Source organism: Lucilia cuprina, chromosome 4 (genome assembly GCF_022045245.1).
Source record: "Lucilia cuprina isolate Lc7/37 chromosome 4, ASM2204524v1, whole genome shotgun sequence".
Taxonomy (NCBI): Eukaryota; Metazoa; Arthropoda; class Insecta; order Diptera; family Calliphoridae; genus Lucilia; species Lucilia cuprina.
In genome coordinates, this window is record NC_060952.1 from 101,563,077 (window position 1) to 101,589,943 (window position 26,867).

Below are 26,867 nucleotides of genomic sequence, written 5' to 3' on the forward strand. Positions count from 1 at the left end.
TATTTTCGGTGTAATTTTTAGTAAAAAAATTTTACTAAAAATTACACCGAAATCAGAAAAATACCTCGAAAATTGGCTCTTATTAGTCAACATTTTTTAGTTGACTTATTTAAAAAAATAATAATAATAAAGAATTACTTCATCTAATGTGACTTAAAATCAATAAGATATCCTGCAAGTTCTATTTCTGAATTTTCATAAAAAAAAAACAATTAAACAGATTATTTAAATTGTCTTTATCTTTTCGTTGAGAGTGCTATAGTCAAATATAGAGGATGTAATGCGGATATTTTTCTTTATTACTACAATATTTATAAAAGTTATTAAAACATTAATTAAATTTTTCTTTATTTATTTCTAGCGATTCAACATGCAAATTACAAATTAAATTACCTGTTAAATGTTCCACTCACAATTAACATTTAAATGTATATAAATTAAAAGTTTTAACAACTACAAAGGCACCAACTTAAAATTAAGAACCCTCTTCATAATTTTTAAATACAAAATCGACAAGTGAAATTAAAGGAAATAAAGAATAACAAAATAAATAAAAACTAATTTTCAAATAAAGTAGTTAATTAAAAATATAATGCGGAACATTTTTACAGAAATGAAAATTCAACAACCGGAATTTAAACAAAACCGCAAAAGCGCACAAGGGAAAACAAACTAATGATTTTGTACATTTATTTATAAAGAAATCGAACTTTTACTTTTTCCAAAACATAAACCATAATTAAACACAAAACCATAATATCCGTTTCCTAAATAAGCAAAATGTACTGAGAGTACAGTGCAGTGGCAAATAATGGTTTTCTACTTTTTTGAATTTTAAAACTTTTTAAAACGTTTTTTTAGGAGGTTACTTAAGAATGCAATTTTAGAATCGGAAATAAAGTGACACAAAAATTAATTAAAAGAAAAGCTTGTGTAATAACCGAAGGATTTGTATAAATTTAAAGATAAATGTATCGAATATATTTATTTTTGTCAAACTAACATGGATGACATTTTCAAAACTAACCAAAGCAAACAAGTTAATGAAATATTCAGTGGAAACAGAAACATCAGCAATACATGGCAGTTAAAAACTGTTGCCAGCTCTAGTGAAGTATATCAGCTGCAACTGCAAACATCGTTTTTGATACGGCCCGGTCAAACGTATCAGCAACAAGAAATTAATACTTTATTTTTAAATAGTGAAAATACTGTTAGCAACATTACTACACTCGACTACGACTACAATATACTTTACAAAGAATCTGTTGGATCAACTTCCGACATCAGTGCGGATACAACAACTTCTATCTCTGTTTTCACCATTTCAGCATCAAATAGTGCACCTACTGAAACATTTCCTTCTTCCACAACTTTGTTACTGCACAATACCCATTTAAACAACAACTATTGGGCTTTATTAGCTTTGATACTTGTGATTGGAACTGCTGCCGGTAATATTCTGGTGTGTTTGGCCATTGCATGGGAACGTCGTTTGCAAAATGTCACAAATTATTTTCTCATGTCTTTGGCAATTACAGATTTAATGGTTGCAGTTCTAGTAATGCCTCTGGGTATATTGACGTTAGTCAAAGGTAAGTCAAAGTTTCACTTTTTAAACATGGATGAACATATTCAATATTCCAAATAAAGATAAAAACTTTATTATAACATACATAACATTAACGTTGTTATGACCAGTGTGAGGCTTTACATCGGAGTAATCCCAAAATTACTTTACAATCTAGAAATCGTTTACTTTGTCTTTCTATATTAAATTTTCTTTGACTTAAAACCATAAAGATTTCTTAAAGAAAACTATAGTTCAATTTTGATTAAAAGTTTAAAAGGGAAACAAATTTCAACATTAAACAAGTCAGAATCACGGGTGCATGGGGGCTAGGCGAATTTATGTACCGATTTTAAACATTTCAATAGGCTTCGTCCTTGGGTGATTCTGAGCCTATTGGTACACTTCAAGAAGTATTGTTCTACATTTTTGGGTGTTACATCCACTTACAATACTGAACAAGTATTTAACTTGTACATATGAATATGTATGTTACTCGAATATTTTGTTGTTAAAAAATAACTATAAAACATATTACTTCATTAAATAGATACCTTTAAGAATTTCTTTCATTTTTTATATAAACTTTTGTTTTTTTGTATTGTACGTCTTACAAAAGAAAACACAACCTTTTTATGCCGTTGATATTGGAAATCCCATAAATCATTTGGGGATTGCTAAAGACACATCTATTAATTTTTCTGTTTTTAAAACTTTACCAAACAAAAACCCTTTGTTAGAAAAAAGAAAAGCCAATTGTATTAAAAGGTCTTCAATATAAAATTTGCACTAAAATATATTAAATGTGATATAAACGAGTATTTAAAGTGTTCGGCTACACCAGTTTTTACGTAAAATATTTTGCTTATATTATTATCATCATTTGTATTTTAAAGCATTTTTATACCCTACACCACTTTAGTGGTGATGTTTGTAACGCACAATAATATTGGTCCTATAACCACCTTAAAGTACACCAATCGGATCAGAATCGTTTTCTAAGTTGATTTATGGTTAACATCGATCCATTATTTTTCCTCCAACTCCAAATCCATACAACTGAACCTGCCGAATAGGGCTTTTATGTTCATAATTATGTTTAATATACTCGTATCTCGGCAAAATGCTGTCGTTATTTCTATACTAGCCTTGGTGACCATCATAAACTCTATAACTATAGGGCCTCATTTGACCCTAAACCCTCTAAAATGCCCCCTTCAAAATTTGACTTATGCCCGTAATTTCAACAAAAAGGTATCTATACCTTTGGTGTTAAAATATTTTGTAATTTTAATCCATAGGTACTGATTTATAATTTATAAGCTTCCATTATTCGTGACATCTTAAAGGTGCATAAATAAATAATAGAAACTTATAGATTATTTTTAAAATTAATAAAATTAAACCATACTAACATATTATACACCAAAATAGAGTTCATAGGTGTATAGAACATAATCTGAAGAGAATTGTTTTTGTAACTTCGTTAGAAAATTAAGCGAATAATAGATATTTAACAGACATTTTCTGATATTTTCCGCTCGGTCATTTTGTTCTCATTTTCAGTACTTGTGTACTTTTGGTCTTTAGAATTCAATTAAACAACATCTGCGTAGTTAGTTAGTTCGTTAGTTTGAAAGGAGGATGAATAAACATCAAATACGAAGAAATACAACTAGGCCACGGGTGGGAATCGAACCCACCATCTCCGGTCTACCAGACAAGAACACTAACCTACCGGAGGCCACCCATCTGCATATGGGCATTTCCACCGAAAAGTCCACCGTGGCTCAAAAACTAAAAGTCATCAAAAATAAAATTTTAACTTCTATTATTATAGAAAAAGATTCAAATTTTATTATATTAAAGACCCCAAAGCTTTTCTTAACCACTATAGTGAGAAATCGGAATTAAATGTTACAATAATATTTCAGGCATATTTTTCCACCTTTAGTTGCATTTGCTTTTGATAGTTTTTATTATTTTAAAGGCTAATATTTAAATGGATGAACGATTTTTGTGTATGTCAAAATTATTTGTGTTGAATTTTATTGTGATAAAAGTTTATGTTAATTTTTTAAAAGTTTTATGTTAATTAATGTTAATTATTATATTATTCTTATATGGGAGCTATTTTCAACTAAAATGTTATTAAAAAGTCGAAATATTTCTCCGATTCCAAAAACTTTCAACAATGTCCGTCCAAAATAAATCTATGGATTAATTAATTTGCAATAATATTGCAAATTTCATCATTGGAAATTTTGTCACATCACGTCACGTCACACATAACGGCTTGTACAAAAAAATCTGAAAACTATTTTTTAGTTCTAAAAGCTGAAAAATTATCAATAAATATTCCAAATTACAATAAAAAAGGTTTTAACCAAATAACCAGGTGAAACTCGCAGATTTTTACATTTTTGTCAAAAAAGAAATAAGCAACTTTTATTTCTGTCACATCACGTCACGCCCTTTAACTAGTTATATCTTAGGGCCATTAAGATCATTCAATTTCTTCTTCCGACCAGTTATAGAGCTATTGAAGCCCTATATAAAAATACAAGAATTTTTAAAAAATATATATGTATATATATTTTTTTCATTAGCGAAAAAATAAATAATTTTTTATGGTTTAATTTTATAATTTTGAATATATCGTCATATGAAATCCAAAAAGCCCTAACTCACATTAAACAAATTCTACAGGAGAAGCAAAAAACTTTATAAAGTGGAAAATAAGACAATTTTTTTTATAATTTTCCAGTTTTTGTGCCACTTTCCGAGATATGAAACTTACGCCTTTGAAAACTTTTTTTTCTGAAATCAAAAAAGGCGTTACATTAAAAAAAATAAATAAAATTAATTTACAAAAAATAATAAAATTATACGAAATTCGTATACGTGTGACTTTTGTTTCTATGTGTTAGTAACGAATTTAAATGCTTATAGCTCCCAAAATTCTTAACCGATCATATAAATTTATAAATTGTGCAAATCTGATTGTTTCATCCTTTCATATTTGAAATCTGAATTTGGACAACCTTTTTGGGTCTCCCCCTAATGTTGGTAAATAATTGTTGTATTTTAGTATAATCATACATGTACAATAACTTAATGTCGTTTTCATTTTTATTGTTTGTTACCGTTGTATTTGATGATTTCTTATAGTTTATTATATTTCTTTCAACAATTTGTATTGTTGTTATTTTATTTATTTTCGTGCACATACCCATCAGTTAGTTAGACAAACAGCAAAAATATTTACAATTCGGAAGAGTGAATAAAGATGTGTTAAATCTTAAGCGATTTAACAGAAATGGATAATATATAAATTTACGGTAAAAAATAATAAACTCGTTCAAAACATACACATACATACATACATACATACATACATACATACATACATACATACATACATACATACATACATACATACATACATATATCACATGTTCAAATTGCTAATCACCTGATTAGTCGGGTGTAATAAGATAGTTCTATACTGTCCTCCCGAACTGCTGGGCGCTTTACAGCAACACATGCATATATACAGAAATAAATACAAATACACACATAAGGTGGACAAATAAATAGAAGGAAAACATCAAGGTCATTGCAATTATTTAAATATCGATTGTAACTGGAAGGTTGCTAGGACTAAATTCTGATGTTTTTATTTGACTGCGTAGGTATGACTGCAATTTGTGGATCAAAAGCTATATATTTAAAATTTACCCAACTGCAGACATTTATCATTTATATAATGATTAAATGGTTTAGCTAGTCAGCCCTCAATTCATTGTGACGTAATAATATTTTGTGCTTCTTAGATATACGATAGAGCATGTATTGCTAAAGTGCATATGAGTAATTGTCTATCACTAGAAATTCATGCAAACATGTCCTTATTTGAAGCTAAATTGAATTCAAGTTCATTGTTTTGTTAACTGAACTTTAAACGCTTAAATGTTCAATAAAGTCGATATTTGCTAATACAAAAAATGTAACTTAAGTATTTTAAAATACTTAAGTTAAACAAAAAATGTAGCTCCTTATCTTGTAATCAATTTCTAATTATGCCCATAAAATATTTAAAGCATTCGATTATTTGTAAATAAACTACTACGACACTATAGTTGTGTATGGCTCAAAATTGATTATAAAAGTAAAATAATAAAACGTATCCATTGAACAAAATTAAAAAATATATATATTTTAACAACTTGTGAAAATGATTTTAACAAAACTCATTAATATGACGAAAAAGCACTTGCAAATACATGTCTAGATTTTGAAGAATATATGTAGAGAAACATGTTAGTGAAGTTAAGAGTTTACAAATGAATACATTTGTTCCACTCTCATAAAAATCCTTGAGGCATATTTTATATATTCTACAAATGACTAGTCTTGATAATGCTATAAAAATATTTCAAGGCTGAGCTGTTTAAGCTCATTTCTGTAACGGACAGAAATTCGACACTCGCCTTAACGTATACCAATCGGCTCAAAATTAAATTGATTCTACGATGACTCACCGATGCACTATTAGACTATGCTATTCCAATTCTCAAATATGCAAACAATTTCAATACTTATTTTCCTAATATACACATGTAAATTCATTTTGAAGATATATACTACGTATAAATTTAATATTATAAAATAGATATTTCTTCTTGAATTAGAATTTTAAGTAAAACTTGTATAACAATAATAAAATAAAATAAGTAAGGGCTAGGACGACCATATAATAACCTACAACTGTTTCAAAAATAAAATGTAATTTAGTTTATATAAAAGAGCATTTAAGTTGAATTGTACCTTGCCTCAGTTATATTTAAGCCATTTATTGTTGAATAAAATTGTGGACATTTAAGACAAATTTTAAGAGCGCCTTTTAATTTTTTAAATTTTTAAACCCTATTTCCTCCCCCATATTGCGTTAGCTATATATAATATATATCAGTAAAACTTAAAACAATTTATCCTAAATATATACTTTTCTGTTACGCTTGTTTTATTAATAATGTTATGTATGTTGTTCTTTATATTATTTACAATAAATACAATGTGTACTTGGCTTCGATAAATTGAAATAAACTTCGATCTAGATTGAACTTTGAAAAATGTAAAAAACAGTTCTGGTAAAATTTTATTTATAAGGATTATACAATTTTTTTTTAAAGTTTCTTTTACACAAAAATATTTGATGTGCAATTAATTGAAAGCGTCTTTTCAGGAGGTTCTTATGATACCACAATTTGAAAGGAAATATGAAAAAATTGACGCCAAAATAGAAATTTTATGAAATATTATCTAAGAATAAACGAATTTTTTCCGGGAACACCATCAACTTCCATTTTAGAGCCACCCAAATAATAACATCACTTTTTAAACATTTGCTGGTATTTCACATAACGAATACAATCTGTTTTTGTTTGTATAAAACAAGTAAATACAATTAGAATACGAGTAATGATAAAAAAACTTAAGCCAACCGCATATCCAAAATAAAATTTGAATAATGTTTAGTAATAATTTATTTAAAAAATACACTTAAACAACTGTAGATAAAATGTAAAAATTCTAAAATCCTTAAATCTAAATAAAAATGTCAACCAAACTCAAATAGATATCGTTACCTAAACCACAAGGCTCTATTATTGTAATAAATAAATTGTTTTTTTTAATTATTAACATTGCTATGAATAAGAATGTAATCACTTCTAAAGCAAACGAACAAAAATAATTTCACGTGACGATATGCTTCTGTGAATATACCTAAGTTGTGAAAAAACCTACCCTTTTCCCATCAGTTTTTATGGGTTTCATCCACATAATAAAATGTTGGTAGCGCAAAGAACAGCAACAGTCGGTAACAGCAACATATGTATGTTTCGGCCTGTTTATGACTTAATTTGATGTACTACTTAAACATTTTATTGCTTTACTAAAGGAACGTATTTTCATTGTCTTCATTGTGCGTATTTTTCAGTTCCTTAAAAAATGTTTAAGTGACAGGATGTTAGATGATAGCGAAAGTTTTCCTTTTAATATTTTGTTCTATTTATGTAAATATGTATGCAAGATTTAATTTGAAAAATGTACAAATTAGGCTCTGGCCATGAACAAATATTTTAGTTAGTATTACTCAAGAACCATATGTCAGATCTACTATAAGTAAAAATTTTTAGCAAAAGTGACAAAACAAGCAATACTTAATTAGTAAATTTTTATGTTTGCAAAATATCTTCCATTGAAAAAAAATTTCACGTCGTATGTTCCTCGTAGCTTATTACGTAGCTAGATCCGCACAAAACATATAACTTCAAATATAATTCGATAACTTTAGATTTCATAAGACCAATGTAACGATAAAATATCATTTATGAATACAATAGGAAGAAATGTGCTAAACATTGCCGTTTAAAATTTGTTAGTTGTGGCTTCATGATATATATATATATATATATATATATATATATATATATATATATATATATATATATATATATATAGAAAATTCATCTGTAAAATTGTTTCTTATACATATACACATTTCTTCGACGTAAATGACAATTTATTGATTTTTAAATTACCAAAATACTTATTTTCCAGGTAAAGTACAACTTTTATTGTATTTATGTCGATCTATTATAAATATTTTAATACAAGTCCCTTCTATTGTTGTTTGCTAATAGCTTAACAATTCTTTTGAGTTTAAAAATAGACAAGAAAAAAATATTATTTAGTGTTTCAAGAAAGGGCAGGTTTGATATTTAAAATATTCATCACTCCTACATAATCTGTTAGCAAAGAAATGATGAACAAGTTAGAGTGTTATATTCAGATATGCCGATTCTTATATACCCACCATCAAACTTTATGACATAAAAGAAATGCTCCCCTATAAATAAACTCTGATATTAATTAAAGAATTAATGCTTTCGTAATTTTCAAACAATTTACTTTTTATTCGATTTATGTATGTTGAATTTTATTATCTTATATCGATTTTATTACGAATATTAGGGTGATATTTGTAATAGGCCTTTAATGACGACTTAAGTCAGACCGAGCTCTTCCCAATAAAAAATTATAACTTTTATAAGCACAAAAATGTTGTACAATTTTTAAAAACATAGCTTGGTTTTCTATAAATGGCGTTATATGAAGTGTAGGATCAATTTTGTTTAAATCCTCATAAAATTTGGTAGAGAAATCGGTTTATATTATACTTATTTGGTTCGAATTTCAGGCTGAGTGTTTATGTAATTTTCTAATGAGGATCTTTATATGGGTCAAATATGTATCAAACCTCATAAAATTTGTTATCCAAAGGTGTACTTTATCAAAAAAATTTCAGCATAATCAAAGTACGCTTTTCGCGTATTCTAAATGGTGCAAGAACAGAACTTCTCTCATCAACCCTTTAGATGAGATGATACTTAAAAAATTTAAGATACATATTATTAATTAAGGTATATAAAATCGATTAGCCTTAAATATTTGTTTTTGTTTTCGTTTGTAGGGATGTAATTTGTAAATTAATGAAATTTAAAAAAAAGCAAAAAACACAATTCAAGCGGTACAGTATCCATGCAAAGAATGATCCGTCTGTATTTTGATAGCACGATATTTAATTTGCGTAAATATTATAACGTTTTGTATTAAAAATGGAAAATATCGGTTGATAATTTCACCTAGCCTCCATTACAGTTGGTCCTCCGAAATACAATTAACACCGTCATAACTGTTTAAAAATACCTTCAGAAATGTTCTTTATTTCACATCATTTATGAATTACACATACGTATCTGTTTAAAAATATCTCAATAATATTACTTAACATTTTTCGTTGGAAAAATGCAACGCACTGTTTGAATATTTACACAAACCATTAACTTTAAATATCTCCTTTCTTGCCAACAAATTCAAATTGAAACAACCTTCTATATTTTCAAATCATGGAATAAAATGTATCTACTAAAAATCTTCACACACAAAAATGATTAACTACTTAAAATATGAAATATAACAAAAAATAGCAACATCAAGAAACAATTTAAAATACTTTCTTTGACAAACAATAAGTATGCTCGTCACATACACGAACGTATGATAAACAAATTAATCATACGTCACTTTACAATTAAATGTGAACAAATCGTACACGCAAACCACAACATACATAAATATGTATGTATATATATTTATGTATAACTATTTACTAGAGTGTCCGGTTGACAACTTTTTGTCTCAAGTTTTTACTGTTTACTGAAAAAATTTGCAGTATTCTATAAAGTTTTACTGATTACTAAAAAAGAAATCGGTATTCAGTAAATTTTTATTGGTTACTGAAAAAATTTTCAGTATTAAACTGATTACAGAAAAAAATCAGTATTCAGTAAATTTTTATTGATTACTGAAAAAATTTTAGTATTAAGTAAATTTTATTGATTACTGCAAAAAATTGATATAAATTTACTGGTATCTGCAAAAAATCCAGTATTTTACTGATTACTGAAAATGTATACAGTATTCTGTACAATCTAATAATTTTTAATCATAAGTAGCTATAATGAGATTTAGTTTGCTTTTTGGGATTGTAAATCTTTTTAGAAGACAAAAACTTAGCTGTGTAAAAATTTGTATACAAGGTCAAATATTATATAATTTTTGTTGTTAGAAGCATTTATTATATTTTATAATATTAAATTAATAATAGAAATATAGTAAAGGAGATCAATTTGATAATAGTTGTATGAGAATTTTAGTTAATAATAATATATTTTTATTGCTAATGATGTATTTTGGTTGAAAATTTTACTGATTATTTAAAAAATTTGTATTCAGTAAGATTTGCATTACCAGTAATTTTTGCTGTTTACTGAAAAATTTTAATAATTAGAATTCAGTACAAATTTACTGAATATTTTTTTTCATTAACCATTAAAAATTTAGTGATTACCGAAGTGTGTAATGCAGTAAAACTATACTACAGTGTGTCCAAGTATGGTTTCTATTTGCTATTAAAAATCTCTATTATTAAGCTTATTGCTCATTATTAAGCTTACTGGTCATAAGCTCATGATTGCAATCATTGTTATTTTTTGTTGAAAAATGACTTTAAAAATCAACACGCATCGTTTACGTTTTATGTCTAAATGCTATTTAAAGAATGTTGTTCCTGGGGACACCCTATTTGAAACAAGAATTATACGCATTTTTATTATAGAGAAATAGTCATATTTATTTAGACATACTGAAAAATTAAGTTTGCTTCGAGTTAAAAGAAGTTGAGAAGAAGAAGTTGCTAACTATCAAAAGAATTTATGTTTATGGTTAATTTTGGAGCGTGTTTAACGATTTGTTTAAATGTATAAATAAAAGAAAATAATTTTGAAAACTGAAATTAGTGACTTCTTTTAGGATTTGTACCAAGTGCCACCACTTTTTTTCAAAAAGTTTTAACTAGCATAATCTATACACTGCAAAGAATAGTATAGGAATGATTTTTTTGTTGCAAAACTACAAAAAAGTATTAAAATTTGCTTTAAACTCGAAGCATACTTAAATTTTCAGTATGTCTAATAAATATGACTATGACTGTATGTACATATACTACTGATATATATCATAAATACATATTGTGATACGTACATAAATATAAACTTATGCGAGCGGACATTAAAAATTTATATGTTTTGCCACTTACCTACTATGTATTTTATGAAAAACTAGCAATCAATACCATAATGTGAAAATAAGAAAGAAACGATAAAAAAAATGTTGCTGAAAAATAAAGTCTTTTCTATGATATGTATCCAAACTCTGGGGTTCGATTTAATTGAGCACTAAAAATTATTTATACAGTAGTTTTTCGATTCAACGGACATATATGTCAGTGAAAAATATTTTTATATGAAGCACTAACTTTTGGGTATATAAATAAATTACCGTTTATTTTACAATAAAATTACATAAACTCCGCTTACCGGGTATTTCTTCCCAAACTATTGCAGTCATCACATAAATTTTATTTGTTAGTAAAATTCTTATTATAATTCACTGTATTATATTTTACTTACTTAAAGGATCAAATTATTGTACAAATAAAAGAGTTTCTTTTGGTCTGAGTGAAGAGTAAATATTATCCTCATAAAACAAAATCAAAATATTTATTGGTATTAACTACATATTGATTTTGGTTCTCTTTTGATACGGGAAATGTTAACTCTCATACCAACGTTGTAGATTTGAAAAACTTATTAAAATAAAAATTTGAAAATACTGAAAATCCGTTTTTTGAATGAAAAAATAATTATTTTGCTATAGTAAATTCTTAAATAAATTATTTACAAAGAAGACTTTAGAAATAATAGAAAAGTCTAAAATATATTCATAATTCAGATTAGTACAAAAACTAATATTTGAGTAATTTTAATTATAGATTGAAACAAAAATAAGTCATTTTTCTTGTCACATATCGCATTCACCTTCTCCGTGATACAATTATGATTTATCCGTTTCTGTTTAATATACGACAGAGTCCAACGGGACGAGCTTTAGTGCCGAAATTTTAAGTTGATACAGTTTGTTTCGTATTGAAAATAGTCCTCATATTTGGAATTCGAAATAGTGTTATAGGAATACAAACATTTTGTAGAATTTTACGACGATAGGTCCATAATTCACCCTCTTAGAAAAAGACTTTAACGCTCATAATTCGCCACAAAAAAATTAACAACGAAATTCGAAATAATCATTACAGGCTTTAAAATGCGAGTATGGTGAACAAAAATTCGACATAAACAAGTTTTGTACGGACAAAAATTTTTTGACATTATTAATAAGTTTAAAATAAAACAATCAAATTATAACGCTTTGGAAGTTGGATATTTCCGAAAAATATATATGTAGCTAGAATTGTGAAGACGCCCTCAAAACGTGGAAACATTGTGAATCAGGCAGAATAGTTAAGAAAAAGCGTTTGAAAGTTAAGATACAAATTGCAAACTTTTTTTTATATGTTAATACAAACATTTTAATTATGTTATTGAAAAAAGTAAATTTAATCTCTACTATAAAATTTGTAAAAGTTCATTAAATCAGGAAAATTGGTATATATTGTTTTTGGAGTACAAAAAGATTATAATAGTAAATAGTTCCCTAGATTTAAAAATATCACCAAAAAGCCAATGACAATGGCTTTTATTAGTTTGTCGATGACTTTCAAATATATATAAAAATATTGATTGTACATTATCTATTTTTTGGTATATTTGGGGTATTTTTCATAAACTTTTATCAAAGGTTTATGTATCAAATTTTCATACAAAATTTGTTCTATAAACCTTTGATAAATTATTATGAATAAGGCAAGGGTCGGAAAATGTGTGTGTCAGTCAGTGTTTGAGATAATTGTTTTAAGTTTACAGATCAATAGATTCATACTACCTACGTGGTGTTAACGTCAATTTTTGATGTCAGATATACAAATACAATTTCATCTGTCATGTAAACTATATGTGCGCTTATTAAAGAAAATGTAAAAAATGTATTTATTCGCAGTCTTCTATTTTTTATTTATTTCATGTAACAATTTATATTGTAATCACTTACAGTCCACTAGACATGTATTGTACAAGTATGAACATGCAGGTTAAAGTTGAGTAGAATAGAGACACAAGTTGATAAATATACAACAAGGATAAGAGCAATCCTAACAGGGTATATATATGTTTGTATTATACATATATTAAAGGTGCTCAAAAAATATCGATTTTCTTTGGATTTAAAAAATTAGGTAAATAATGTTGCATTTTTTTATTTTTATGGATTTTAAATCGTATCTATATATTATTTTGTACTTTTTTAAAGAAAACATGTATCGCTTAAATCCACTAAAAATTATTTTTGAGTGCAAGCCAAATGTACATACATACGAGGGTACATATTTAGTAGTACATATTTACAATGTTTACGGTTACAACATAGTCATACATATTTATATTGACTGAATACACGGTTAAAGTATAAAACTTGCCAATCAACCGACAAAGCAACTACATGAAAATTATCAACAATTTTAGTTATTGACTCTAAAGAACACTGTAGGTGTTTACTGAATGGACATTAAGTGGCTTACAATCCATAGAAAAAATCTGTTTATTTTTATTTTCTCGTAACGAGCATGTTTCATTCTTGGTTTTGTATAAGTACACAATTACATACATATTTATATATGTATCTACATACTGATATATAGTACATATACATTATATATTACAAATACTTTATACTTCACCTTCTGAATCCATTTTTTGGGTTTCCTATAACTAAGGTATGGTGTTATGAGTATGATATATGCAATTACTTGTGTAAGCAGTTATTTCTAAGCGGGCATGGTGTGTACTATGTCATCACTGTGTTAAAATAATGAATTAAAATGCTTATTAACTCATTAAATTTTAATGTAAGTAAGTTTTTGCTGTGTATATAATCCGGGGCTTGGTAAGTCGAAGGCCCTAAAATATGTATCCCCAAAATATATGTTGTTAAACCGTTACGTCAATACCCACATACCCGTTTATGTTTTTAATTTCCGAAGTGATATAAATTTATGGTATGCTTATAGGGTAATGTATTTATATAGCCCAGCAAAATAAGAATTTGTATATAGATATCATGTTCGATATACGTCGTACGTATTTTAATGTTAATATATGAAAACACTCTTAGTGTGTTTCTAAAAAATACACACTAACAAACGTCTACTACGTCTGCTAACAATAACCACTTTTTCTCATATAAAAATTTTGCATAACCGAAGAGCCGCAAGAAAATATTCTATAAAAAAACTGCAAAACTTTATAAATTGTATAAATTTGGTTTTATCTTTTTGCGACCACGCAATTCTTTATTCATAATTCAGAGTTTATGTATATATATCCTCCATTTAAACTAACTAACTAAAAAAATAAAAATATTCAAAAAAATTGTAATAAAAAATTATTATCCTGTTAGTTTTTTTTACGAATATTTCTGATATTATTTCATTCGGTAAACCAGGAATCAACTGTATTTTTACATATGTATGTGTGTGCTCCTACTTAAGTAGTATGATAAAACTTCATGAGTTCATGAAATAAATCTAGTTTTTGTTTCAACACCTCTCAGGTATTATTGTCTTGGTGTTGTTATTCCAATTATTGTTTAAAAACATGTCAAATGCATGTTACAACCTTTTTTCCTTACTACCAATAAATATTATTTGTGAGATTTTTTATTTAAATTTTATTCCTCAGACTGTTAGATATTTGTCATTAAAACAACCACATGCAGAGATATATTTAAACACTCATACACTTTGAAGAGAAAATTTAAATAAACTGGTTAGCATGTGTTTTTTATGAACTTACGTTCAAACAATCTCAATTGTATATGTATATATCGCTGATTTACTTTAAAGTGTTCGATCCAGGGCAATCAAAAAACACTATTTATCAGAGATGGGGGTAGTGCACTAATTTTAATTTAATTTGAAATAAATTTTTCTTCACTAAATGATTAGTTTTTGTTTTCAACAGATAAATGTTTCAGTCAATTGAAAGCTTAAGTAAATGGGTTATTATATTTAATTAAAAATTCGTAAAACAAATATTTAAATACAAAAATTACACTATTACAATACAATACCACAATAAACAATAAGTACATAATACAGAAAAAATAGTCATTATTGGCTTTAAGTAAAACAAGTTTTTCGAAATTGATTTCACTTTATTTACTTCTCCGAGGTCTATCATACATCAAAATCTATATTATCTGTAATCTAAAAGATACATATATATTTAAAAAATAATAATTATTTAATGTGTTACAAATTCTCAAATTCCTATTTTGTATATTCATACATATGCATATTCAATAATCGTATTTCAATTAGAATAATTACATGATCAATCATTTTCAAAAATTAGTGCAAAAAAATTATTAAAGCCTTTTGTTAGTGACTGTTCAAATTTTTATCTATTTGAGTGTAGTGTTTTTTCTTAGTTGAGTTATAGTTACAAAAATAACATATTCACTAAAAAATATTATAAGCTTCTCAAAATTAGTGAAAAATATATTTTTTGAATAATAGTGCTAGTGAAATATTGATTTAATTAAAGGAATAGTGCGCTACCTCATATCTGCTTTTTATTTAGTGTACAAATATTTAACTTTGATAACAATTATATTTCAATTTGAGCCATTTATTTATCGTTTTAATTATTTTATAATGTATAGTAAATATGTCAGATTTCCTTATTAATTTTCTATTACATTTTATATATAACTCTTTTAACACAGGGCAAGGACGAAACATTTTTAAATTATTTTCACTAATCGTAGTAATATTTGGTATGCTTATTCTGAATATAGAAATAAAAAAATTTTCATCTTTTAGTCATTATGTCCATATTTGTGTCACAAATATAAAATTCTGGAGGTTTAGGCGATTCTGTAATAGTGCGATAGGAATGTATTTTTTTAAATTTTACCACCAAATTTATATTTTTGGATTTCAACAGGAAATAATTAAAATCACACTGTAAGTGAAATTTAAACTTAAAAGAATACACATTTTAAAATTGAAACCGTTTCTAAGGTGATCATTTTAATTTAAAACAAAAAACTTTCACGAACTTTTACGAGTTAATGAAGATTAGTATACATATATGATGACACCGAAAAAAGTCAAATATTTTTATAATTATATAAAACGAGTAAAAATTATATATATGATGGTAACTTATTGGTACTTTTTATACCCTACACTTTAGTGGGGAGTGTATTATGTGCTTATGCTGTTGTTTGTAGCATTCAAACTTAAAATATACCAATCGATTTAGCTATAATCGTCTGTTTGTCCATGTAAACTACGTGCGCTCTCTTTAGGTCGCTATTTTCAAGGTAATTTGATGAAATTTCGCACATAATCTTCCTTTGATCGTATTGAAAATGGTAACAATCCCTCCATTATTTCTGAAAATTAAATTTAAATAATCAAGAAAAGCTGTGGTTTAGAGTATCATATGTTCGAGATTAAATTTAACATACACTAGTAAATGAAAAACAATAGCATGGAGAGTTAAACGCAATAAAACGATCTTACTACCGTTATGTAAATGATTTAAACGATTTGAATTAAGAAATTTTCTGATTTTTTTTTATAATGGTGATTTTATCTATATTCATTTCAGGCTACTTTCCTTTGGGCTCAGAGCACTGTCTGACGTGGATTTGTTTAGATGTGCTGTTTTGTACTGCCAGTATTATGCATTTATGTACCATTTCGGTTGACCGTTATTTATCTCTTCGTTATCCGATGCGCTTTGGACGAAATAAAACGCGGAGGCGTGTAACTCTAAAAATTGTATTCGTCTGGTTACTATCTATTGCTATGAGTTTACCATTAAGTTTAATGTATTCAAAGGTAAATATATAATATGTAAACCCAATAAATTTGTGATAGAATTAACTTAAATATGAAAAATAGAAGCAAAAATAACCTATTTGAATAAAGTATACAAAAATAGCTTGAATTTCTTCAGCTTTGTAGTTTATTTTTTATAAGTTGAAACAAAAATAAAAAATTGTAAAAACAACATTTAAAAATAACTAAACAACTCTATTGATTCAAATGAAATGTTTGTAGTCCTTTTTATAAATGCAATTTAATTTGTTTAAAATGATTTCTTCAGTTGAATTTACTTATATAATATTTTGAGTGTAAAATATTTTCTATTTTAAAAGAAGAAAAAAACATGAAAAACGTTAAAGTTATTGAAAACTCCCCAGGTCATTAAGGGCAGATCACTTAAATAAGGAATGTGGTAAAAAATAACATATATTTGGAATTCTCGGTGTAACACCTGCACCATTTTAGTGGGAGGGTATATTGCATTTGTGCTGATGTTTATAGCTTCAGTCTTGACCCATCTTGAAGTATACTAATCGGCTGGCTGGCTGTCCATGTAAACCTTGTGTGCAATGTACAGGTCGCAATTTGCAAGATAATTGGATGAAGCCCATTATTTCACCTAGCCCCCACACAACAACCCCCCGAAAAAGGCTTTTGAGCTCTATAAATATAAATATAAATATAAATATAAATATAAATATAAATATAAATATAAATATAAATATAAATATAAATATAAATATAAATATAAATATAAATATAAATATAAATATTATCACAAAAGTTTGTCGATATCGATATATTTGCCTCTAGCCCCCGTATAAAGCCTCTTGCCTAAAATTAGTTTCTCGTCCATAAATTACTTTATTGTATCGGTAATATTGGCTTTATTATGAATGGTCGGTACTACCCGACTATACATTCTTACATGTATTTTGTGTATTGTGGTAAACATAATTCCATTGTTTCGTGTGAATTTAGAAGGTTTTTGCTTTGATTCTTATTTCTTTATTATACTTACCACAAAATAATGAAATTCAAAGATTTTTGTTTGTTTTTAACCTACATCATGTTTTGTATTGATTTGTTTGGTTTTTTTTTGCATGCGTTATATATTTTGTTTATTTTATAATATTTGGTTTAAAATATATTTTAACTATGTACATATGAGTGTATTTTGTTTATTTATTTTCATATACCAAGTCGGATTTTGTGTTAACTTAAAACTATGTCATAGTTAATTACAAATTAGTAGAAATTAGTAAAGTACGCCGACGTATAAAAAATGCAGTTTTTTACTTTCATGTGTGTCTGTAAATTTGGCTTATAGTTATTATATACAATATCAATAAACATGTGTTGTGCAATTTCACAATGTAAAACCTTCACTCAGAGAGCGAAGGTTTTACATTGTGAAATTATTATATTATTTTATTAAGATTTATGGTCACTCTATTCAGTATGTAAACAAAAATTGATTTGAAAATTAATAAACAAATACAATTTCGTGCAATTTGTTTATATTTTAAATAAAAAATATTATTTAATAGTGAAATTATGTCGAGAAAGTGCCGCAAAATTAAAAGGAATAGCGGAGATTTAAAAATAATTCGCATTGCGTAAATGTTGATGAAATGTGTATTTTCATATACTTTAGTGCAGTGTTTAAATAATTAGAATACAAATAGCTGAAGTAACTAAAAATAACTACTTTTGTAGTTAACAAAATGTTCAAAAACTTGCACTTTCGATTTTGTAGCAAAAATTATAGATGTAGCAAAATAATAAAAATTTCGATAGCAATAGTACAGTCATTTAAATGTTTCAATGAAGCAGTTGAATACTTCAAATATTAGCAGTAAATATTTTCCGGAAGTAGCAATAAATGATTATGTTATATTTTTTAAAAATATAGTAGCAACTGCTACCATATTTTTTAAGTAGCAATGCTACCTTACTTTTGCTAGCATAAAAAATACAAATTTTATTAAAATACAAAAAAAAAAAAAATACTTCGATTCGTGGGTAAAGTGAGCTAACTTTAAAAATCGGTGTCTTTCGATTTGGAGGACAGCAGTTCTTATCCGATAGAGCTAAAAATTTGTTTCTGACCTATTATCAAATAATTGATTTTTTGAGTTGGGTCAGTTGACATGAATAATCCCTTATATATTATAAAGATGCGATATTAATTTCTCATTGTCTTTTCGCAAGAGTTATTCTAGGAGGACTTTGTTTCCTCTACTATTACAATTTCTTATGCATTTTGTTACACTTCTTAATCAATATTTTTATATTGCTTTATTTTTAAGAATCATGCCTCTGTATTGGTGAATGGTACATGTCAGATACCAGATCCCGTGTACAAACTAGTAGGATCGATAGTTTGCTTTTATATTCCCTTGGGTGTTATGCTGCTAACTTATTGTCTGACAGTGAGGTTACTAGCACAGCAACGTCAGAATCTTGGTGGCACAAATCAAACTGCAACACCTGGTTGGGCAAGTGGATGGTTGGGGCAAACACCAGCATTGGGTATGTATACAGGATATTACAAAACTAATGTAAAATTTTAATTTACAACATTTGCAAAGTTTTATTTTAGTTTTTTATCATATCATATTTTTAAAATCATTTACAACATTTGCAAAGTGTTATTTTATTGAAATTCGACACGAGTAAGTTTCTTATGAGCACAAATCTGTCTACAGAATTTTATGAGAATCGGTTTATAATTTACCCTACCCCGATATAAGGCCTCCTTTAGAAATTTACTTTAACGCACATTACAGGCTTAAAAATGCGGATATACCTACGAAATTCGATACGCAGAAGTAAGTTTCTTACAAGCCAAAATCTCATACTAATACCAATCTAATGTTTAAAGGAGAGCATTCCATTTACTGTATCGTTTTAATGGTGGATATATAAGATTTGGCATAGTCGAGGTATTTATATAAAAGTTATCTGAAGGTGGCGTTGCATAGGGACTAGGCTTTCATTTTACTCATGGAAAGACATGGTTTTTAATCAATTCAAAAACAGTACGGTTTCTGTATAATATACTTCGAGAAACATATCCAAACTTATAAAATGCACATATATTTATATTTCTTAAATATTTTATTTTTAAGCCCTCAGACTCTACTTTCTAAATCCGTTGAGATACTTAACTTCGGTTGAGATTCGACAACGTTAGTGACTTATAAGAGCTCAAAGGTACGAAAGCTTGTTTTTTACCCGTATCTCAAGATTTTGGAAGCGTTTGGCAAATTTCAAAAACATATTCTTGTTTTACTCGGATCCACCTTTCAGAAAAATAGTTTTACTTGCCAGGTATTTTCGAAGTACGTTTATTTTATCTTACTGTGTTATTAATAGTTAAAATTTATACTCGACAACACTTCCTTTTTGAATGCAAAATTTCATTTTAATTGAGAAAACCGTTTAAATAAAAATACTGCAAACAATGAGTGTTGTCTACTTCAACTTTAATGCATATTATTAAATAAATTAAATCGGTCCAAAAATCTTGTACAACATTAGCATGCAGACTAGAACTGTATAAAAATATAGATTATGACGAGATTGTTCTTATTTCTTTGAATACGTTATTTCGATTTCAAAAAGAAATATGTATGTATGTAATTATTTTTCTTTTGTTTTTTATTAAATTTATAAACTGTTTATAAATCAAATTTGGTATTTAAATTCGTTTTATAAAGTTTTAAGTTTTTGTATTAAATTACTTTATTTAAATAGAATTATTCATATTAAAAAACGTGTATTTACAGAAAGACGTTGTACATGGCGACGTCTTTTAAAAACAGGCCATAATGCTAGTTCCACCGTTGCGCATGCACATTCGGCAAACTCAACAGATACAGAATTATCAACATTAGATAATCATGAACTGTGGTTACCAGAGTCAAGGTAATATTACATTTTTTGTTTTGTTTTATATATTCATATGTATATATTAGACCGACTCACTCTGTATGAAAAGAAAAAACGTGTTTTTGTTTAAAAGGGGGTTTTAAGCCGCGTCCAACTGTCATATTCCAAAATATTAAAAATTGTAAGGTTTTACGCTAGTAAAACAAAAAATAAAACAATTTTGCAAAATAAGAAGGGACTTTTTGTATTTTGGGATTTATTGACAATTTTGAGCCATTAATGAATAATGTAATCTATATATTTTCTATATTTTCAGTGTACCTGAAACGAAACATACAACAATGACTGCATTGCAGCAATTTGGTGCTGAAATGCTTAAACTATCGAGAGGTTTAGAATCTGTAGCTTCTTCTTCAACAACATCCCCAACCAAATCCGAATTATCAACTGGATATCTTTTGCCTTTTTCACACATGCCTTTACAAAAACAAAACTCTTTGCAGCAATACTCTTCAGCCCATCACCAACAAATCGAGCCACACAATCAACTTCACCACCACCAAAATGTATATAACCAATTGCAGTTGCACACGATCACAAATCAACAACAATTATTCACCGGGCATCGGTCGTCAAATCAAGAACACCAACATGACCTAAATTTAGTAGACAAACCAAAGTTCATAAAAAACCATGAGTATCGAGCAATTACTACTTCGTCATCAAACCCTACAAAACCATTTCTAACAGTTTTGAATTTCTCTCAGGAATTTAGAACACGAAAGCGGTAAGTGTTCTATATCATTTACGTATAGTTAAAACTCAAATTACACCTTTTGTGAACTCTGCCACTGGCAATCACTGTAGAAATATAGAAAAGTAACATGAGATAATAAGCTGCACATGAAAAATGTTGTTAACTTTATTCATTTTCTCTTTCATCCATGTTTTAAACTTAAAATATAATAAATGCTTCCAACAATTGTTTATTGGCCGACAGAATTATATAATATTTGTACATAGTTTAGTTTTTGTCTCCTGAAAGGATTTACAATCCCAAAAAGTAAAATTAATTTCACAAGAGTAAAAACTTACTAACGTTGAATTTTTTTCAGCAATCAGTAAAATTTTACTGAATGCTGAAATTTTTGCTGGTACTGCAAAATGTCCAACTACTTATATCACAAATGTGCTTACCCGACTTTCCAGAACTAAAACCTGTCTATACAGTTATTTTTTGTATTATTAGTATTTCCGGCCTCTCAGTGCTCCATTAACAAGATTGTGTATAGTACTTTTTGAAATAGTTAATACAGAATAGTATAAATCGACGTTTAAAAAAATACTGATATCAACTATGATTCGAATCAAAAACGTTGAAATAGATGCTTTAGATAATTAGCTACAAATACTATTCAAAAAAATTAAATAATGTTATTACCACTTATTACCAGGTAATATATGAAATAACTACATTATCTAGATTACTCATTATCGAAATTTGAAGATTTTTTGCTGGGTGATTTTTCTATTGTTTTCATATGCTAAAAGTATTTGTAATTCTTAAAAATCCGAAATTATTTTATACTTTGTTCTCGCAAATTCACGTTTTTTGAAACACGCCGTGTTAAAAAATAACACTTCAAATTTGACTTTTTCAAGTTCAACAAATATGAATGTATAGTCGGGCATGGCCTACCATATCATACCCTACACCAGTGACTATGTTAAAATTGCGAATTATTTTTTAAACAATAAAATATTTATTTTGATTTTTAATTTAATTCCGAAATATTTTTATTTATTGAAAAAACAATTCTACGAATTGGCTCATATGGGAGTAATTGTAAAAATGGGCCTATCCTTATAAATTTGAGAAAAATAATTTACGTCTATTTTATATGAAAATTTTGACCCTCAAGTCCTCTCTGAAGGGACTTAGACCTAGAAACATAAAAACAACAGATACATATATAGGATCTTTGCACTATGAAAATTTATAAGAGTTAACTTTTTTGATTATGCTACAATAAAACATTGAAACATAAAATCTGACAAACAGAAAGGATCCCTATTAAGAGAATTTATAAAATTTCACTTTTTAGTCCTTTATCGTAACAACGATGGGTTGTTTTATTATTTAATAACGATGAGGAAAGTAAAGTAGTATAATAGTATAATATAATTTCATAGAATGTAAAAAATGAAGAATAGTTTAAACAAGTTATACATAATTTTGTATAGAAGAGGTTGTCTCATTGCAATTGTGAGAAAATACGAATGAAAAGCAGTCGTATGACTCTTTTAATTTTAAAAATTAATAATAAAAGTTACCAGAATTTTAAACGGAAAAATTATAAATCATACAACTTTTATTCACTTCTTTAAAATAAGGATTAAAGGTTTGATATTTCAAACCAGTTTTCGTACAATATACATATGTACATAGCATGATGTACTCCGATTTTCAAAGCTAAACCAACATCCGTTTCCCCACAAATTGTTGAACAATAACAAAGAATTCATTTAAGAAAGAAAAAGAGGTGCCCATGTTGAATTATAATAAAATATAACTTTCACAAAATAAACAAGAATAATAAGTAATAAAAACATAAAAGCTGTCGATGGATTTGTACACTTTTTATACCATTTTTTATTTTGTTATTTTCTTTTGTTCTTTTTTTATAAAAATGATTTGTTCACGGAATTAAATTGTGTTGACGCGAAAAACCACTGAAATGGCGAGAAAGAGAAAGAAGTAAAGTTCACTAGATTGCCTTCCTTTTGGGGTTTCTTTCATTTTGCAAAAGAAAAAGAAACAATATGAAATGTCCTTTTATTTTCCTTTTCAGGATGAACGCATAATTACAAAAGTTATAAAACGTTTTAGTATCAAGTAATTTTATTGATATTTTTTAATATTTATTATATTGAATTAATGTAGAGAAAAGAGGCTAAAAATTTGCTGATATTAATTTCATAAAACTAAGAAATTTACAGATAAAATAATGAATAATTAAAATGTATACGTTATTTTTTATTCCTTAAAGGTCCTTATCGCCGGTGTCCGGAAGCTGTAAATATATTTTTACTAAAAAAAGAAGAGCTTCTATGGCAGCTCACATACCACCACCTAATACTCCAACTACTCCAATGCCACAAAGACGAAATCGTTTCTATAGTTTACCAAAAAATACTTTATTAGCACGACAATCAACTGCATCGCTTACAAAGAATTCCTCTGAAGAGATGCTGTCTACAAAGACAACGAGTTCTCAAAATAAAACGTATCACTCCGATTCTGAGGTGGAAGGTAAAGACAGTGGAAAAAACAACAAATGTTCAACCGAATACAATGATTCAGAATTTCTGCAGTTGCCTCCTATATGTACGTGCCCGTATTTTGGCAACAAACCACTGCAGAACTGCTTAAAACCGGCAGAAGTTAAAATTATACCAACAACTTTCAGAATGACAACAACATCGCCCAGCGACATAGTAACTACATCGACAGGAGATGAGAGTAGTTTAGTCTTAACTAACACTACGACAACATCTAGTTTAAGTCCACATACTGTCCCCATTCTGCACAACAATCATTCGGCGAGTTCCCTAACAGTTCACTCTACTAGCGATGGTTGTTATTTAACTGCTCCTCAAACACCAAAACGAAAATTAAGCATATCAAAAACTGCCTCCATTGTAACATGGGATTCGGGGAAACATCGCAGAAGGGGTTCCAGTTTTGGTGGTGCACACACTTCTTTGCTGCTAACACCCACTAAAACAGGCTCTTTAACAACATCTACATCGACGACCCCGTTGAGAAGATCGGCCACTTTAAGAAGTCATAAAAATATGAATTACAGTGCCGCCGACATGGCACCTTCTAGTTCGCTGAAAACAAAATCCAAATCTCCCCACTCATCACCATGCCTTTTGCAACGCAATCAAACAGTAAGGTCACATCACTCTAGAAATTCCAGTGTGATTTCAAGAAACTCGTCACGCCATGGCCGTATAATTCGACTCGAACAAAAAGCCACTAAAGTATTGGGAGTTGTTTTTTTCACATTTGTAATCTTATGGTCACCATTCTTCGTGCTGAATCTTTTGCCCACCGTATGCGGAGATTGTGAGGACAATATAGACCATTGGGTGTTCGACGTGGTCACCTGGTTGGGATATGCTAGCTCTATGGTAAATCCCATATTCTACACAATATTCAATAAAGTATTTAGGCAAGCCTTTAAAAAGGTACTTTTGTGCCGCTACACAAGTGGGTCAGGGTGGCGGCCACATAGGTAGCACACGCCAGTTCCAACGGTCCTATTAAAAAATGCAGCTGAAAATAAAAAAAATGATAAGCGACAAACTGTTGAAATTCGTGAGGACAACAGATCAACAGTCTTAGACGCAGTTGGTAGTTTTAAATCAAAATCATCAATTATTAAAAATTTCGGCTGGAGGTTCTCTTCGAAAAGTTTTAATAGCCGTAGCAGATAAAACATTAACATTACGCCAGTGGTAATTACATATATAGCAAATACAATGCATTCCCTATTAATTATAATTGTACAAATAAAAGTAGTGAAATAAGAAAATATTCTCTAAACCCTAAAGTTTATATTTGAATCAAATTTTATTTTGTTAAGAAACACTTTTTAAGAATATATCTGAAATTGCTATACTAACCAAATCTTTCAACATCATTTATTTATTTTTCAAAAATGTAAATGAAATTACTTGCAACAGCAATGAATTATGAATTTTTAATAAATTTATAAGAAATTGTTAAACTAAAATAAAATTGTATCCGAAGAGAAAAAGGACGTACTGCAAAACTTTTTTGAGCATCTATTGAAATTGCAAGTATTTTGCTCAAATTACAGTAGGACCTAAATTATCCGTGATTCGATTATCCGGCAACATCAATTATCCGGGATGTAAAAATATTTTTTTGCATCGACTTAATTTTATTTTGGATTGACTTAAATTTTTCAGCTTCGTTTAACCTGAAAAACAACATTACACGATTATTTTTAGAAATTACAAGACTATTACAAACTATTTTTTTATATTTTTAAATCATTTATGAATATAAAAATGCTTGAATTATTTCACTTTTATATAAATATGTACATATTCATTTAATAATTAATTAAAATATCTATTCAAAAACTAGCCAAAGTATACACTCAATTAACCGGGAAAATCTATTATACGGAATATATAATTACTGTATAATTAAATCGATTGGAATTTTTTGAATTCAAAAGAATATAATGAACTATAATGTCTATATTTAATATATTATTAATTTTATCTCAAATGCTCACGCTTGTTTACAAAGCGTGAGCATTTGAGATAGCCAAAAAATAAAGTAAAAAGTGGGTCTTATCTTTTTATTTTAGTATACAATTGTTTTCCCATTTGTAAAATCGATATAAACTAAAGTATTTTGCACAAACATGATACACCAAGAAAAAGTAAATTTAAAATAAATACATTTTCATAAAATAATTGGATATCATACAACTATTGTGATTTCTTAAGTTCTACTGTATTACACGATTTGCCACACAAAATTTCTCCGGCGAATTACACAAGCTGTACTTTATTTGTTAAAATAATGTAACAAACGTATTTTTGTATCATACACAAACACTTATAATATTTCAAAAAAATAACAAAGTAATAAATAAAAAATCAACATGGCGATGAACTGTCAAAACAAATTATGAATGTGTCGTAGAATTAATTGACTATCGTCAATATCGTTCTTTTATATGAAAAAACGTGGCATTACTTTTACAGCATCTTCAAATTTTCACTTAGACTTGGTTCACACTTAGTTTGTAAGGCTTTTATGTGAAAATAGCCTTCAAGGCATTTAAAAAAAAGTAATAAACTTTAATG

The 26,867-nt window shown here is 27.6% G+C and overlaps 1 protein-coding gene across 2 annotated transcripts in view; it reads left to right on the forward strand.

Moving 5' to 3' along the window:
* Positions 1-26,551, forward strand: part of LOC111674493 — a 36,773-nt gene extending 10,222 nt beyond the window's left edge. For both annotated transcript variants that reach the window (XM_046949239.1, XM_023435109.2), the window contains exons 2-7: positions 362-1,595; positions 16,831-17,063; positions 19,364-19,586; positions 20,846-20,984; positions 21,265-21,735; positions 23,999-26,551. In XM_046949239.1, coding sequence (XP_046805195.1) covers positions 1,004-1,595; positions 16,831-17,063; positions 19,364-19,586; positions 20,846-20,984; positions 21,265-21,735; positions 23,999-25,256 — 2,916 coding nt within the window. In that variant the 5' untranslated portion in view covers positions 362-1,003 and the 3' untranslated portion in view covers positions 25,257-26,551. The remainder of the gene's footprint in view (positions 1-361; positions 1,596-16,830; positions 17,064-19,363; positions 19,587-20,845; positions 20,985-21,264; positions 21,736-23,998) is intronic.
* The last annotated feature ends 316 nt before the right edge of the window (positions 26,552-26,867 follow it).